The 19,456-nt window shown below is 32.8% G+C and overlaps 1 protein-coding gene across 1 annotated transcript; it reads right to left on the bottom strand.

Moving 5' to 3' along the window:
* Positions 1 to 9,864: 9,864 nt before the first annotated feature.
* On the bottom strand, positions 9,865 to 14,356 carry LOC125070466 (endocuticle structural glycoprotein SgAbd-3-like). Its single transcript, XM_047680353.1, has 4 exons — positions 14,320 to 14,356; positions 13,717 to 13,960; positions 10,183 to 10,389; positions 9,865 to 10,016 (listed from the first exon to the last, which is right to left on the bottom strand). Exons 1-4 carry the CDS (start codon positions 14,326 to 14,328, stop codon positions 9,967 to 9,969), a joined length of 510 nt encoding a protein of 169 aa, XP_047536309.1. The 5' UTR covers positions 14,329 to 14,356; the 3' UTR covers positions 9,865 to 9,966.
* Positions 14,357 to 19,456: the final 5,100 nt, after the last annotated feature.

The following is a 19,456-nucleotide window of genomic DNA, read 5'->3' as shown; positions in this document are numbered from 1 at the left end:
GAAACGCATGCTTTTAACTAGTGTAGAAAAATGTACGCGTATTAGAAGCTCTATTTCTTCGGCGTTAAAAATAGTTTTTATTTTCATGCAAATAATTATATATTAATTGAAATAATTGTATAATATTGTACTTAATTATAGGTATATATATATATAAGCGAAGTACCACTGACTGATTAATCACGACATCTCAGAAACTATAACACGCACAAACTTGAAAGGTAGGTTCCTTATAGGCTGTAGACAAAGGCTAAGGACTTTACGAAATTCCATTCCAAAACGGTAAAAGGGGTTTGGAAGTTTGTGTTTTATAAATTTAGAGCGGGTAAAGCCGCAGGTTCAGCTAGTTATTATTATAATAATTATTATGATACATGTAGCTTCTTATTTTTCCCTACAACAATAACACTCACACAAATTTAAACATTTACAATTTAAATTTGTATTAGAATTGTAAAATATATTTCGAGCGACAGTACTCAATTAGCCGTTTAGCGAACAACTTCATCGTTGAGTTTTTATGACCTGTGTGGGCGTATAAATAAACACTGGTTTTTTTTTCTTAATGCCTCAAAAGAACTCGAAGAAAAAAAATCACATCTGCTAAACTTTGAACGTAAATCGAAAATCAATGAACCCTGAAATTGCATATTGATCTGGTTTTTCCATACAATATAAAATAGACGCATACACGAACATGCACATGAACATGAATAGGCTTAATTGAGAACTACCGACCACGATATACAGTTTATAGGAGCAGTTTATTTCTTCTAGGAAGCACTTTGATAAATTAATCGTTAAAAAGAGATGTACTTTAATAATAAGGTGGATTTAAAGATGAAAGATTCTTTCGCCGGTTCTTCTCAGGTCAGGGTGTTTCCTTTCACGAACCGGTGGAAGTGTTTAATTTGACGAGAATATTTATCGATGAAGGCTGATTCAAATCAAGCCCCATTTAATTTTAAGTGCTTAAATGATTTTTGTTATTCATCTCGAATTGGTGTCGGAACATTGTGAGGAAACTTGCAAGTATCGGAAGAAAGCCTGCTCCATGTATATTTACCAACCGGCATTGGATGTGGCCTTAGCCCAAAGGCGGGTCATTTATATGCTGTTAAAAAATTGGTAGGTTTGACCCAGAATAATAATTGTTTTACTACTAAAATTACCATTACGGTTAATTTAGTTACTAGACGACCGTTAACTAGAACTGTCAGTGCTAAAATGTTACCTCTTACCGTGGTAGTATAATAAGCTGTTCCAATTTCAAAGTAAGAATGTTTTTTTTTTAATAGAAGACATTTAAATTAATGTTTTTTTAAACGAATAAATTGAATGATCCGATTTTTTTAATCATATTAATGTTTTCTGTGACTTATCTATTATAGATATAATCTGTCGCAGATTTTTGTGTAGATATTTTGAATGTTTTGTTTTATCTGTTATAGTGTCTTTTAGCCTTGATGTTTTGTAAATATAATTCAGAAAATATGAATATTATAATATAAAAGTTTCGTATTAGTCGGATGACTAGTATTTGACTGCCTCGTCAGTCTAGCGGGTAGCTATAGATGCTATGGTTCAGGGTTCAAATTCTGGGGCCGCTCGAATAAATGTTATTTGATTTTTGTGTCAAAAAGTAACCCACACACAGAAAAAAATAACCGTTCAGCCGTTTAAGAGTTCAGTGACATACAAACGTAATGAAGAATTATATATATACATATAAAATAAATAGCATTGGGTTAATGGAGCTGTCACCGCTGTCTGATCTCGATTTATTTAGACAAAATGTGAACTTTATCAACATCCGTAATACCAGACGAACTGTGTTTTTTTAGATTTCGTATCAGCCTAAAATTAATGTTCAATGTTAAAAATTGATAAAAAATCTGGAATGAATAATATATAGTGACTAGAAACTTTGTAGGTACATATTTATGTTAAGAGAAGCTCTTCCAGCAGAATTTTGGTCGTAGTGTTCAAATTGAAGAGGTAACTAGCGTAGAATATATTGTATCACACAAGTGTGTCCACAAACAAAGGCGCATTATTCATACACACATTTTACAAGCCGATGGAGAGACAAACTGATATGAAGATGGATCAAAATACAGTATAGGGCATAAATCTCCACAAACACAGGTGCGCTTTCTATTTTAATAATTCATGTTAAGAGAAGCTCTTCGACCAAAGTTTCCATTGGATGTGTGAGTGAGCTAAAATACACGCAAGTGACCTAAAATCTTAGTTCCCAAGATTGGTGGCGTATTTGCAATCTTAATGCTTACAATACCAAAGTCTAAAAGTCCAAAGGAAGTATAAATGCCAGTCCACATGTATATTTTAAATAATAAAATGATCTGTAAGGATCACTGGATCAGTGACGGTATTATGTATTAATGTTTCATAATTCTTATTCATTATATTTAAGTAATTTCACTTGAGACAGTGATTGATTCTTCAGCTAAGATTACGTCTTCAATTTCCACCTGAACGTGTTGTTGTATTACAATTTACAATATCTGTATTGTAAATTTTCTTTTTAGCTGGTTATAAGCTCTTGTTCTGAATGCTCTTTGATCAGGAGAGTAAGTGCTTCTATAAGTGTTAAGTGTTGTCTTCTAGTGCCTTTAGAAACGCTTGTCTAGACCAGATTCAGTAAATTGGATTTAATCTAAATGATCATTGGTCGATTTCAGACTATGGCGTAATAATCGACCAATGAGAGTTAATTATAAAGACTGATCAGTGAATCTTACATTGTCCATCAATAGATAATCCAATTAGTGTTATTTTCTTTGAAGATACATGAAATGTTTGTCAAGGTGCTTATTGAAATGGTTGAAGGAAATCAATCAATGATGATGTATTAAAATATACATAGAATTTCGTGAATAGAATATTTTTTAAATTATTATAATAATATAAAACTGATATTATATACAGTATACGTCACGCCATTCAAGGGAGTGAACGCAGCGGCGAAAGGGCAAGACGGCATATGAGAGGATCATGACGTTTGCTGTCACGCTAATTAAATCAGTCATCACCACAAGGCACGTGACGAAATGTTTCATATTAAAAAAAAAATATTCGACTCTGTAAATAAAAACATATAAATTGTGTATCAGATTCGATCTCAAGATGCAATTATGAATTGAACTCTTCGACTATATTGTATGTCATCACAAATGGCTTCGTATTACGTCACGTGTCGAAAGGTTATTCACGGTTTATTATTACTAGAAATAATTTTACTACGATTTGAAATAATGACAGTTTTCCTCGTAATTTTCAAATGTAGAACGTGGTACGACGGTTTCCTTATTTGCTACATTTTACGTCACGCATTTATTGACGCAATTGCGAAATTTCGTATCGATGTCTACGAATCAGCGCCGAGATGGTCCAGTAAATGGCGTGATTCTTAAATTCAAATCATCCTATATATTAATAGCGTAAGCTGACTTTCGTCCCAGTGGTTATGGGACGATAGCTGTTGATAAAAAATCAGTTCTGGTCTCATTTTGAAGAGATCAAGCCGCAGATGTGCAGAAAAAAAAAGAGGATTCTGATTGCAATTAAGTAAATTTTTACGATTTAATGAAGAATAAATTTTAAAGAGCGGAAAAAAGATACTGTCTAAGTAGAGCGGCACTATGGTTGTATATAAAAAAAAACGAATGTAAAACTTACGAACAGACGTCGGCAACTTAAAACAAAACCTGTAATAGGTTTTGAAATTTGTAAAAATCTGTTGATTAAACGCATGCGACCATTTATAAATTTTTAATCCATATTTGTATATATTTAAGGACTTGTTAACAATTCTCATGTAATATAATAGAATAAATTTAAATAAAACATCATATATATTCATAAATAAGGCATATTATTCGACACAGTATTTTTTCAGCCTTTTGCCGTCCACCGCTGTACAAAATCTCCCTCAGAACGCCAACCATCTCGATCCTCCCGTCCATTCCGTACCTGATAACTTTTTTAAATCGTCCGTCTACCACGCCACAGGGTGTCCTACACTACGTTTGCCAAAATATGATCTCCGTGCCGATGGAACGTGTCGGTTCCATCGGCAATCAAGGTGCCTGGAGACCAGCCCACTTCCACTTTAGCGAGCTGATTAAATTTCTTGGGGAAAATAATACTTGATGTATAAAATAAGTAGAGCTGGGTAACAATAACTTTTTTCTTAATTATTTCCGTTCTCTATTTATAAATAACGATTTTCCTCGTAGTTTCCAAACCTAATTCGTTCATGTTTAGCTTTACGTAATAAATTGACGTAAATATTATTATTATAAAATCATTAATTTAATAAATAAACATAAATTTATTTATAATCTTCTTGGATCTTCTTCCTTCCGTATAAAAAATAATACAAAACTTGCTATATAAAAACACAAATATAATTAGGAGTGCATAAAGTGCTGCAAGTAGGGACAGAAATATCTTCTTCACGTGAAGATATTTCTGTCCGTGTAAATCTGCACCTTATCTTAATAGGAGTAAGAACCATTATCTGTAACGTTAAAAATACGATCGGTGATCAATTTCAACCTAATTATTAACGTCTTAAGGGTGAATCTTCATTGTAGTTTATTTAAATCGTAGATGTCTTTGTATTTATGCTGCCTTGGTAGATATTTTTGCGAGTATGACAAGCAAAGCGTGCTGACACCACTGCTATTTCCCTTGTAGCTCCCATACTGCGAGTACGACCTGGCATTAAACTCGCGTACCGACAAAGACATTACACGCATCCTTACACTTAAGTTTGACGGTAAAGATGAAAGGGAGTCATTGTACCTAATATTTACATATATACTTTTTTTCTGTGTAATAGGAAGGCGGACCGGCAAATGGGTCACCTGATGTTAAGTGGTCACCACCGCCCGTAGACATTGGCGCTGTTATAAATATAAACCATCCCTTACTTCGCCAATGCGTCAACCTTGGGAATTAAGATGTTATGTCTTGTACCTGTAGTTACACTGGCTCACTCACCCTTTAAACCGGAACACAACAATACCAAGTATTGCTGATTGGCGGCAGAATATCTGATATGTGGGTGGTACTTACCCAGAAGGGCTTGCTCTAAGCCCTACCACCAAGTGAAAACCCGGCTTCGCTCGGATCAAATAACCAAAACTAAACAATACGGTTACATTAATAAAAAAAAAATATTGTGGATAAATTATACAGAGTTTAACGTAACTCTGCACGAAATTTTTTTCGCGTACTTACTGAACGCACTCGTAAACTTCAAACATGGCCGCGCGTTGAACTTCATGTCATTGAATTTTATGGATTTAATATCGAAATATTTCGAATATACGAATTATGCGGATGTTTCGAATATACGAAATACCTAAAACACGAGCAAAGCAGCGGACGATAACTGATATTATTATATATATGTAAATTTATCCGACGATACGTTTTACCAGTTCTTGCAATTGATAAAGACGTTTCAATAGAAAACCATTCAATTGCAAAATGATAAGCGGTCGCCGCTCTGACTTTGTAGTGTTTTAATGAATGATAATAATTAAATATTAAATAAAATTTATTAGTGTTCGCTTGATAGTCAAAATCATGATTCAAAGTTAATTATTTTTCCAGAAGATCGGAATTGCGAATCAACGGGGAAACACTGCTTGCATTCTTGCCACCATTCTACGCGGTCATGATTTTTACGGCAAATATTTTTAATTTTAATTTGTATATAATTAAGGCCATAATCAAGAAAAAAAAAACAAAACACATATTTTGACATATTCCATGTATATAAACGGTCTCGGTATTTCCCCGTTTATTTCAGTGTAGAGTCTTATTAATAAAACTTATTATTACTATACTTTATACAATAAATGAATTCATTTTAAAACATAAACATACTTTAATTATATGTACATATTCTCAGGGATGTTAAAAAACGAGTATGTTAAACTTTAAATCTGTAAACAAAATTATCGCTTTGCGAATAAATCTGCTCTACATTTTTCGCCAAGCAAAAGTAAAACAAATTCATGGAATGTTACCCAAAGATTAAATAATAGCAAAGTATTTATAATTTCTACTCCAAAAATGTTGTCTCTGAGAGTCTAATGTGTTCGATTGCTTAAACAAGTTAACTTTTTTTTAAGTTAAGTCACTTTAAAATGACTCTCTGACCTATAAGGCAGTGCCTAAACCAGTAGCTCTAACAAAATAAAATTGTGCACAGGATTTTTTAAGGGAAATGATGAAAAAGTAGGTGTTTTAGGGATTTAATTAGGAAACAAAGTTTGTATGAAAAGTCTTCATTTCTGATGTTAGAACTATGGAAATCAGTATTTACGCTTTTGTTTATGAGTAAAAGATATGGTTTAAAGTATTCCTGAAAATTCATCAACCAAGAAGGTGAAGCTGGGGATGAAACATCTTATGGCAGTTCCCCTTTTTTCAATATTGGGAATCGGTATTAATACTTCTATTTATAAGCAAAAGAAAGTCGTTACACCGTTTTTGAAAATTGATCGTCCAAAAGGACAATTTGGGTGTAAAAGTTTGTATGAAACATGGAAATGGTTGTTCACGCTGTTTATAAGTATAAAACTATCGTTGCATTATTTTCCAATGATCCAAAATTTAAAGAGAAATCTCTAAATGTTTTTTTTCTAGATCACTATTTGTGCATTAAAATGCAATTTAGCTTTTTTCATGCAATTATTTTCTTCACTTCGGTTAAGATATACATTTCATAACTATATCTGTTTGACCATCTGAGCTCCATTAATAATAAATTAATAATCTATGTTATCTCAATTTTACAGCTTTGTATACTAACGTCCGATGAACCGACTCCAATTGAAGGCTGAGGCGAATCGGTAACTAGTCCGACATAATTTGCGAGATCAAGGTGTTTGTAATAGTTCAATTATCATGATGTCATTCATTCAGATTCATAACTGCTCTCTGTTGAATAAATTCGCAATCACATTCGTGTTCAAATTCATACTGTGGGACACGAAACAGTGACAAATTCTGAAGTATTAATTATATCTGGCGTATATTGGACAGCCAGTGCGAAGCTTTTGAAGTGTAGGATTGAAGGTTGCATCAAGCTGTATTGTTGAACTCATGCATGCAAATGGGAACTATGACGCTGCTCCCCGTTCCTGTTATTACACATGCTCACCTTTCAACGGAACACGAATATATATAATTTATGTTTGTGGATAGAATTGCTGATCGTAGGATAGCGGGACTTACACACACATGCGCGTATAAAAAAGTTCTACTGCCAAATACTCGTTTTGATTGACTGTAACTATTTATTTTGACGTATTGTCCGTGGCATTATTTTATCTTGTTTATAGTTTGTAAACGTAATTTATTTGGGTATCCAAATTTTATGATTATCGATGACAATGTATCATATTCTGATTCTACGACGACGATTTCTTTATTAACTTGGAATATGTACCAGTTTTTTCCTTGGTGTGAACCTCGTTCGATTCTGAGTTCCTTATTCAGTCTGTATAGTATGCGGCCTGTTTGTCTATAATTGGGTCACCTATATGGACAGTAGCTAAGTGTATGTTTTGTGATAGGTTGAATTTAAATGATTGTTGAATACGATTTGTTATATTTTGAAGTCCACTCACTCTATTGGTCAGAATGAATAACAGTATTGTGTGTGTTTTCGTCAATTAGCCTGAGGTTTTGTAATTGTTTCTTACAACCAGTATAATGACTATCGTTTATTGTGGATGCGTGATTCATCATTATTATCATCAATTTAGCTCGTAGCGTTTTTTAACTAGGTCTCCTAATAACGGGCCATTGCTTCTTAAGTCGCAATCTTTTCACTCAACTAAGATGAGAGGAAATATTGTGCGTTTTAATTGAAACAGTTGGAAATTTCTATGCTTATATGTTTTGCAAATCGGTCTTTGGCAATAATTTTTAATTACGATGAGATGAAATTCTGCCATATGTGTATCCAGCAACACGCATTAGGGTAATGTGTTAAAATATTTTGCGATTAGATGGTCTTAATAGAAATTAAAATTAGGTAAGGCGGCCTAGCAGTGGGACGTCAACTCTCATTAAATTATATCAAATATTATTTATATTTGTTTTTAGTTCGAGCCGAGATGGCCCAGTGGTTAGAACGCGTTCATCTTAACCGATGATTTCGGGTTCAAACCCAGGCAGGCACCACTGAATTTTCATGTGCTCAATTTGTGTTTATAATTCATCTCGTGCTCGGCGGTGAAGGAAAACATCGCGAGGAAACCTGCATGTGTCTAATTTCAACGAAATTCTGCCACATGTGTATTCCGCCAACCCGCATTGGAGCAGCGTGGTGGAATATGCTCCAAACCTTTTCCTCAAAGGGAGAGGAGGCCTTTAGCCCAGCAGTGGGAAAATTTACAGGCTGCTAATGCTATGCTAATGCTAATTGTTTTTAGTTCTGCGTATATTTTTTAATATTATGTACTGGATAAATGATGAAATTATAATAATTATCAATTACTTTTTACCACCGGTGGTCAAAATCTGACCATAAAAATCTTTAAAAAAAGAACCGCTTAGCATTTTGGCACCAATCGCCGTCCTCTGTTCGTAATTCGTCAAATCTGCCACGGTGGGTACTAAATACTTATGACTTTCTGAATGTAAACTGATTACTACTTACATCATCTGTAAGAAATATATCCGTGACGTGTAAAGGTCACTGTGTTGAGTGTTCCCTCTTGCAATAAAGCATTAGGCCGTAAAAGTTTGGAATAGTAATTTTGTTACGATCTATATGAGTCTTGACTTTATAATAAATTTCAATATATATGATATAACTATTATTAAGATCATGTAAAAATAATGGAAGAGTACTCTCGTAGAATCACTACCGCGTCTTTCCGTTTGTATTTTTTTCCGAATCTACTAAACATACGAAATATCTTGAATTTGATATTAATGATTTCATACAGAATAAGGCCATCTTATAATAACTGATTATTATTTTAATGATGAATATTTCACCAATTTTAAACTGTCACCGCTTGTCAATCGCCAGTTGACAGTTGACAAGCGTTTCTGAAGTTGGAGAAAATTTTAGGGAGTGATTTATTTGCGCCTTATAATATTTTAACTTTAGGTGTGACTGAATTGCTATAAAAATAAACTAGGCGCTATACGTGATTTGTGCAATAAATATAATAGTTATTAAAAATTATATTACTTTTATATTTTGTTAAAAAACCCATTTTAAATACATACATACATACCCACCACAAAACGTTTTCATTATAAGAAATATTAGCTTTTCCTTATATCACCAAAGCGTTATGATTCAGTGTAAGGTCTCATCTTTTTGTAATTACACTGGTTCACTTATCCTTTAACACGGAACCCAACAATACTAAGACTAGCTGTTCTGAATTAAAAAAGAATGATTCAAGCTGTTAATCAATATAAGTGTTCCTTTTGTCACTAAAAAGAACTATTAGATGTGTAAGTCAGTTATAATCTTCGTGTTATCCAAACGTTTGTTAACGACAAAGTTTTGCATTTATACAATTTTAGCCCAATCTTCTATAATAGTTTTTATTTGAAAAATAAAATCATCAGAAGCGATCAGCACTGCTCATAGACATTGGTGCCGAAACAAAATTAAACAATCCTTACATCACCAATGCAGGTACTTCGATGTTATGCCTCATGGCTGTAGTTAAACTGACTCATCAAATCAGAACACTTCAACACAAACTGAATACACTTAATGGAAAATAAAATGCTTCAAAGTATTATTCAAACTTTAATACAATAAAACTAAATACTGGCCACTGTATAGTCAAATACATACACCACGAACAATTATGTATGTACAAAAATATAAAATAAACTGGCGTTGTATGTATTTGGCTATACATTCATACATTCAAAGGTTCTTTAATATCCAGCATCCGCATCGTAGCTGCTCTTGTGACTGCTGTATTGACCTGTAGTAAAAAAGAAGATAAATAAAAAAGCCTTCCTTATATAAATAAATAAATATAATATCTGTATTTCAACCACAGACGATTAATGATTGATATTATGAATATGATTTTTTTAAATCTTACTAATATTGTTAGTTAGATGATCAATGACCATTATCAAACTTACCGTCATTTCCAGCAGTTAATTGCAAGCTCTTCAAAATTTCCTCTGGAATTGGTGGTGGTGTGGGAAGATGGTCACCGGTGGGGTGGAAGCCGTTCTCATCAGCTGTGTAGCTGACGGAGTAAGTCTGACCGTCGTCCCCTATGTAGGAGAAAGCGCCCGATACTTGGAGGGAACCTTCTTCAGGTACTGATCCAGGGAGGACGCGACCTATTTGAAACATTATTATTATTATAAAAACATTCTATTTCAACTTTAAAAAGAGAGTTTAATTAAAGATAAGAGGGTTTGAAACTTACTCCACCACGCTGCTCCAATACAGTGGATATACTTGGTGGAAATAGGTTTATTCACGATGTTTTGCTTTACCGACGAGCGCGAGATGAATTATAAATACAAATAAAGCAGATGCATTCAATGAAGCTTGCCCTGCATTTCTTGTAACCAACGGGCTTTTTTTAAATTATGATATAACTCTATTTTAATCTTCAAGAAATCTGCATGAAATCTGCTTAATTTTATCTAACTGGACGGAACAAAATAATAGTGTTAAACAAAATTAAGTCGTATATTATAGATATTACTGATCAATATTGTCTATACATATACATCGTTTTAATGCAATGATTTGATTGGCTTGATTCGATATTAAATCTTTAATAAGTGTAAAGCCAATTAAAGTTGCTTATTTTAGAATTTCGTTATTACAAGATCAGATTCTAAAAAAACAAAAGGCAAATGGAGCACACGGAACATTACAGTGAAGCAACAAAAGCGAAATTCCAGTACTGCGAAACGTCGCGTCTATAATAATTAATACATCAAAAGTGCTGCTACTTTAACTGTAAAAGCTGAACTTTATCCGCGCGACATTTATTAAGCCTATAGCATACAAACCGACATCATCCCATTTTACACCATCGATGGGTGAAATAAAAAAGTTGCCTATGTTCTTCCCCATATATAAACTATCTCCATAACAAATTTCATCTGAATCGATTCAGCGGTTTAAGCGTGAAGAGCCCCAAAAAATCCCCGATTCTAGCAAAAAAAAAAAAAAATTAACGTCAGACCACGTGGATTGCTTTATCGCTGAACATAAAATAAATACAAAATATTCAGACAAACAGAGAACTTCCTACTTTATAAGTCCGTTCTAAATGTTAATACATCTTTGATCTATCTGAAGGCTGTGATGCTAATTCAAGTAATGCAAGTAAGCAATACTTAACACACTGTATTAAAGATTACATTTATTATGGATCTTGTGATGAAAATTTATCTATCAAGAGGCGAGATAAAATCTCGTACTCAACGTCGTACTAAATGTTATTAATACATTATTTAAATGTCAATTTAACATTTAATTTGACATACATACAGCTATGTAAAATAAAGCCTTTATTATATTATATTAATTAAATTCTATATTATTTAATATATACGAGTGTATTAATAATTGGTGATCTGGAAATACTTTTTAATATATAGACGATAAGAAAGTTTGGAATTGTATGCGTTGATATTATTGTAACACTCACTTATGCTGCTAAGGTTTTGGCTTAAGTTAGTAGGCTGCAGTTAGTATGCACTGGGCCTTAAATCTGGGCCCTTACTCGCCTCTTACGACATCTACGAGTAGATTGGGGGAGGTCCTATTCTAATCCGGGATAATCACGGAAAAGTAAAGTAATAACTATACATGATTTTATGAACCTATTCAAATAAAGAATATTTTGATTTGATTTGTGTATTTTTTATGACTAAAGTCGGTTATTGAAATCATATTACTTATTTCAATAAACCATATTCTATTCTTATAATTCGTCTCGCGAAGAATTCGACATTTTAGCGAATGTCACAAGTCTGCGTATATCTGTAATCATGTATATACATACTGAACATCTAGACATATTAACACATGTCTTAGAAAGTCTTTAAAATGACGCTTTTGTTAGAAATACTTAAGTTAAACAATGTTATATCACTTGACATCTCCGTGCTTTGACCTTTACACTATAAATAACAGATTGATGTTGTTGTAAGGAAAATTATCCGTCAGTAATATTTATGTGCGAAAATTTTAAGCGTTTTCTAGAATCCGTTGTTTATCACCCTCTCCATAATCTTTAACCTGGCCTCATTGCAATTGTGGTTTAAATGTATGCAGACACTTAGTTATTCGGTTCGAATCTTGGTTGTGCCATTAAATTACTAGATTTTCAGGGACTCTTTCCGGTAGCGTTAAATATGGCTTTTGAAAGTGAGGGAACAGCCAAGTCAAATTAAATCGTTATTTAATTTAAAAATCTACCACCGATATGAAAAGAAACACCTCAGACCTGAGACGAATCGGCGAAAGAATCTCAGCGTGAATTTTTTTTTTTTTTTAAATATTGTATTTACTATGCAATCATTCATATTTCTATTCGAAATGGCCAGGAGGCGATCGTGTAATTCTCAAGGTATTCTATTATCTAACAAGTCATTTGGCACATAATATTCTTTAACACATTCCTCGACGATTTATTCGAATTTTGAAAATGTTTTTTTTTTCATCGTTTTTGGTATCCGTTGTTATATGCCATGTGTAATTCTTGTAAGCTAGTCTTCCTTGAAAATGATCGTGGTGGCCGACATCGGCTACAAGAACATTATCATCAATAATATTATGTACGCCAAATGGAACTGTATATTACGAAGTCGAAGCCTTTATTACACTGGACATACTAATGTTATGGAGACCTAAGTTATGTATGTTTGTTTACTATATTTAATGTATAACCATCTAATATATTAATTATAGAAATTTCATAGAATTTAAGTGAACAGTTTCAGGATGTCTATGGTTTTTAGGAGCTAATTATGTCCACGAAGGTTCAAAGAAACATGAGAATTTTTTTTGCAGTACTAGTACGTCTAAAATCAAGTGTCACTAAAACGTCCACAGAAAAGGCCACGATAAATATATATCTAATGGAACAGTTACAACATTTATGTTAAAACAAATAAAAATAAAATTAATTCGATATTCAGTATTATACTTGAACAAAATGATTAAGATATAAATTTTAAGTGTTTTCTGTTAATTATAATTGCAGCGTACGATTCACAATTTGGATGGTTGATTCAGAAATATTGAAAGATATTTGAATTAGAGCCTTTAAAAAAAATTTTGTGCGATACGCAAATATTGAAGTGATTTTTCAATTTAAATGTGTATAATTAATTACGTTATTTAATAGCTTCGTGTAGCATATGGTTAAAAAATAATATATCTGCATGTAAATGTATCACGGCGTGTCATAGACCTATTCTCCAGCTTAGGATGTTTTCCTACAGATCATTACACCATGGCTGTCCACCACCACAGACTAGTGGATACACCAATCACGATATAAAATATGAACTCTAACACACAAATTAAGCATGAAGAATTAGTAGTACTATCTTAAGATCCAGTTATTATATCTTGTGTGTTAGAATCAACAGTTACGGTACTAATTGATTTGAAGTTTCAAGATGAAAAGAACTCACCATCTTGTTCAGCTTTAGTCCCATCACTGGTTTCATACGCGTAGTGCCATCCTTGTTCATCGATCTCGTTCTCGTATCTCAAGATCTCAGCCTGGCTGCTTGCTGACGCTGAAGATACTGAGTCTGATCCAAATGGCGTTCTGAGACCAGCACTGGCCCCGCTCGATGAACCAGAATTGGGTGGAAGATAGATGTTTTCAAGGCGAGCTGCAGCAGCCGCGGAGACGAGGGTCAGGGCGATGAGCTAGAATTGACGATGAAGAAGATTATTAAATTTGAAAGAATTTGTCAATTATTGCACTTTTTATTTGTAAAATTTCTTATATTTCCAATTATTTTTAAATAAACTGAATCTTAGTGCTCGTTGCACAAAATAATAATAATGTCACAATTAAATAACAAATTATTTAACGTAATAAACGAATCCATCCGAAAGTATCCTTGGCATAACCAGACATCACGTTTCCAACTTTTAGAACAACACGTTGAATTGACAAACTGAAAACCGCGAATCTGTTACGTCACGAGAACTTTAACTGATAACCGGTATCGTAATCTCTATCAAAACGTTATCTAAATAGAAAGGTAATATTAATAACTAACGTAATTCATAGTTGATAGAGATGCGTCTCGTTACAGAGATGATACTGGAATGTGGAGTGCTATTCTCATCGCTGTCATTTTATACCATACGATTGAACATCGTACATCCCTTCACGAGGCTTTTGAAGTAATCGAGTTTAAATTTGGAACATATTCGAACAAGGACTGGCAATTATAAAATATTTTATTCTAATTGCGTTTAATTTTAATTTGTGCATTGAGTACCGCTGATTGACATTGAATGTTGATGGTTGATTTTTAAATACGATTCTAGTATTGATTGAACACGTATTGTATGTCATTGGGTTTTTTTTTTTTCTTGGAATCATTCTATTATTCGTAAATTATTCTTTTATATTAATGTTATGTTAATATACTTTATTGTACACCACAAACAAAAATACAGAAATATTGTATTTATTAACAAAACAAAAATATAACCAATTATTTTATGTTCGTGCAATGGGCGGACTTATGGCTAATTAGCCATCTCTTCCAGACAACCTAATCTGAGAGAGATTTTTTAAAACCATCGGATTTTTAATTATATTTAGAAAAAAAAACATGTAATAACAATATGTCTTGTATTAGTAACGGTAAAGGTCATTGTTGTAACAATGAGCCTGAGAGCTTTTAAAAGCATTGCATTACAATAATTTGTCATGTTAAGCTAGCGCTGGCAACATTTTCAGTAGTTTTTTTTTGTTGTTAACTACAAAGTAGTTGTAATTTTTGCTGTTCTAAATATCTACTTAAATTGTATTTTACAGTCAGATGCAGCTGTGTGATATACGGTAAATATAAATAGAAATAAAACCGAGTTGCTTTGCTTTATGATATATTAATAAATAATAAATATTAATAAATATTGGACAACATCACATACATTACTCTGATCCCAATGTAAGTAGCTAAAGCACTTGTGTTATGGAAATCAGAAGTAACGACGGTACCACAGACACCCAGACCCAAGACAACATAGAAAACTAATGAACTTTTTCTACATCGACTCGGCCGAGAATCGAACCCGGGACCTCGGAGAAAACCGGTGTACACAATACTCGACCACGGAGGTCGTCAATATATATATATATATATATTTGTATTATATCTCTACTAATATATACAATTGTACGGCTTGTACGTTAGAACGGACTAATCTCTCGATAGACTAGTACAACAAATGATTATATATATATATATTCTATAAAAAGGTGCGTGTATATTTTGTACGCGCGTGAGATGTTCTAATTGGTCAATGCTTCGATGCATTTAAATAACTCATTTTAATAAAATAATAATTATATACTTATTAATAATTTGTTTTTTTCTTTTTACTACTACTATAAACTATAAAACATTGTAAAAAAAAAAGGTATGAAACGAATTCGTCGTATAATCTTCAAGACACTGCAATAATCTCGTGCACTTTATTTATCATCGATCCTCCTTAACAATAAACACAAGAATAATGTAAAATTATCGATGTTTGATATACAATACACGTAAATAAACAAACAAATTAAACGTATTCAGAAGCTTTTGTTCGTTAAATTTTGTAAGATGTTATTTGAATGAATGAAAATACAGGCGTTCTGTGCAATATGAAATTGAAATATCTATTCGTGGTATTATTTGCGTTTGTTCTACGCTCCATATATTAAATGATCCGTAGCTAAAACAGTAAACAGTTGAGGCGTAAGAAAACAAACTAACAGACAGAATTCATGGTATTTGCAATTTCCTTACGCAATCGTTTATGAACGGAATTATTTTTGTAGTTTAACTTAGTTTAGGGAATGAAAGGGAATCACCTGTTCAAGTGCAACATTATATATGTAATGTTGATTTTATGTTTTGTGTTTACGTGTAATAGAATTTACGTGTAGTATATCTATGACAAATAAAGTATAAGATATAAAAGTATGTAACGAATTTATTTACAATATATAAACATGTGACGCAAACAAAAGCGAATACAAACTCAAAATATTCCCGTTAGTGAATAATGGCGCGTCTTTTTGATAAGTCAATAGTAATTATGACTGCAATTTTGTTTGTTTAAATAAGTATATATATTAATACGGAAAGCAACTTGGATCCCTTTTTATAGAAATTTCATGGACAGGTGAGTTTGTTATTTGGCATAGTTACAGTTTATAAATTAAGGAAAAAGCTAATATTTGTATATATTATGGATTTAGAATTACATTAAATTATTGAATAAAAAAAAAAACATTAAGCACTCCACCGTGCGTTTGACACAACGTCATACTCATATAGATTATTTTAATTCGTTTAAAACTGAATTTTATCCTCCCAATGACATGACGTGTATGTCAAAGATAAAAATCAATGACGTTTTTGACATTTGTTTTTTTTTATTGTTACAATGACAAGGCATCATTCAGCTGAGCCCATCTTTCTAATCAATATACATACTAATATTATAAATGAATGAACCGATTTAGATAACATTTCGTATGGAGATAGTTTTAGTTCCCAGGAAGGAAGTTAGCTTATACCGCGCAAATCATCCCTTAAGTGTGTGAAAAGAGGGGTGATGGAGAAGTTTGTAGGTTACCAATCATTTTGCCTTTTACTTAACTTAAAAAAGTTCGTTCATTTCTGACCAATCAGGTAAGGTGACGACTTAGCTAGTATGTTATATTTTTGTCACCAACAAATGATGGTCGAATTTTGAACACCAGAAGATTAAAATGTATCTAAGAAGACACAGAAAATTAAGCCGAAGAACTCTTCTAAAAATCTGCGTATATTTTTGATATAATATGTATTATATACATTTTATTACGATATATAACCATTTCCAATACACAATTAAGTATTGGTTTTCTAATTTTGTGACACAGTATTTGTAACCAACTTCTAAAAAGAAGGAGATTCTTAATTTTGACGTTATATATATGTTACTATAAATGCTCGAACTAAAGTAAATCTTAAGATTTTCCAGTAAAACCTAAGATTTACCGACATGAATCGGTAAATGTAAGTATTTATTATAAATGGACGATTTTTTCGAACTTTTACCCCTAACCTAACCTAACATGTAAATCCTAAGATTTACCAAGTGAATGATGGAAAAATTTCGAATCCCAAAGTTTTATGGACATTTACCATTCATAATCGGTAAATCTTAGGTTTTACTGGAAAAACTTAAGATTTACCGTCGTTCGAGCTTTTACAGTAACATATACATATATTTATATTTATGAACGTTCGAAAGGTTTATTCGAAATGGTTCCATTTCAATTCTGTAAACCTCTCAGGATGAGTTTCGGAGAACGGCAGTGGAACTCTTCGACAAATGACAGAAAATCAACCGCGATTACCTTTGATATTATTGCTACCATTGAAGTCGTTTTATTAATAAACTGTTACCATTTCAACTAATCACGTACCGTATTAATAAGTGTTTACATTTTATTTTCTATTAAATACATCATCATGATTACAAACCACAATGACTTGTACGAAAGAATTCAAAGTGAATCACGAAGAACAGTTAAAAGGAATAACTATAATGATGCATAGTTCAAATAATTTCCGGCAGACTATGTATTAATAGCGCTTTATTAATAGGCTTAAGTTAACACATTTATTGCTTGACCCGTTACTTTGTAATAGTGAACTATTACGTTTCAATGTTATTATTGTTAATAATATTTATACATAATCTTTAACAGCAGAGGTATTCTGTAAGACGAAATTCGAAAATCACCGCAGTACACGAGCTTTGAATGTCATAACGTGATATGTGACATTGATTATAATGTGATATGTATTTGAAAGATATAAGTATCAAAATGGCGTATCGCCGTAAGTCGTTTTCATATCACGAGTGAGATATGAAGTGAATTCTTAGAGAATTGCTTTGCTGACTGTTTGTAGCTGCTAATGCTGTACATTATATGCATGATCTTTAGATCAAATTCCTATTCGAGTCGCTGAAATATAGTGAGTTTTACTAATTAAAATTAGTTTTTTCAATGGAAAAGTATAATATAAAAATAAAATAAAATAAAGCTTGACAGAGAAGAGTATATAGTATGTTGCCACATCCATTAAGGAACCCATTTTCAGGGTTCAAGGTTTTTTACAGTACTTTGAGACACCTATAAGATAAAGGAAGCCTAAAAAAGTAGAATAGAAGTCGATGCGTTATAGTAGTATATATAGGCGATCCGATGTTACTTATCGAACACGAGTGCGCCACTCGGGGTCCCAGTGCTTGCCCTGGTGGCCATTATCAGCGAAGACCTCTCACTGCCGAACGTGATAAATATCATTCCTGGAAGTGAGTGATACTAGAAAGTGATGTTCTTCTTCAGCAAAAACGTCAAATCAAATCAAATCAAATCAAATCAAAATACTCTTTATTGTACACCAGTAAACAAAAAGAAGAATCACATTTAAGAAAGATGCACAAGAGGCGGCCTTATCGCTGAACAGCGATCTAAACGTCAAACGTCAAACGTAAAACCTCATGTCGCAGAAAGAGATTCAGAGTGAATGCGTGAGGAGAGCGTCTCCGCTGACTTGCTCCGCCGAAGAAGACCGGGGACGACCGGCATTGGTGCTATACCCACCTTCTACCCTGCCGTAAGCGTCGTGGGTACTATGAGGGTTCTATGTACTCTGGGACTGTACTCTACTCACATTCTCGAAAACAAGTAAATGACTTTTCCAGCGAATAAAAAAGAAGAATCTGCAATATCTTATCCCAATAAGTAATGTATATATTTATATCTAATCAATAGCTGCTGCCCGCAGCATCGTCCGCGCGTGAGGAAAGAGGAGTGGGGTTAGGCACATTTTCCGTTTTCTATATGATTTTCAAGAACCAGAACAGCTGGTGGAGCTGTTCTGGTTTGTGGTGTGACCCATCCATGTTAACTTTCCCATTTATAATATTAGTGAGATACATACACGCACAAAACACCCATAAAATACTAGTTACTAAATTCACATATGTAGTACTTATCTGTAAATTCTTAGACACAGTAAAAAGGTCACGTGCAAGTCGAACTCGTATATTCAAGGTTCCGTATAATTTCAGAATATGCATGAATTGATGCACAACTTATATAAACGTCGATAAATTACGAGTATTTAC

The sequence above is a fragment of the Vanessa atalanta genome, chromosome 17 (assembly GCF_905147765.1).
Source record: "Vanessa atalanta chromosome 17, ilVanAtal1.2, whole genome shotgun sequence".
NCBI classification, from domain to species: domain Eukaryota; kingdom Metazoa; phylum Arthropoda; class Insecta; order Lepidoptera; family Nymphalidae; genus Vanessa; species Vanessa atalanta.
Note: the sequence above shows the minus strand (reverse complement) of the source record. Positions and strands in the feature narration are given on the sequence as shown.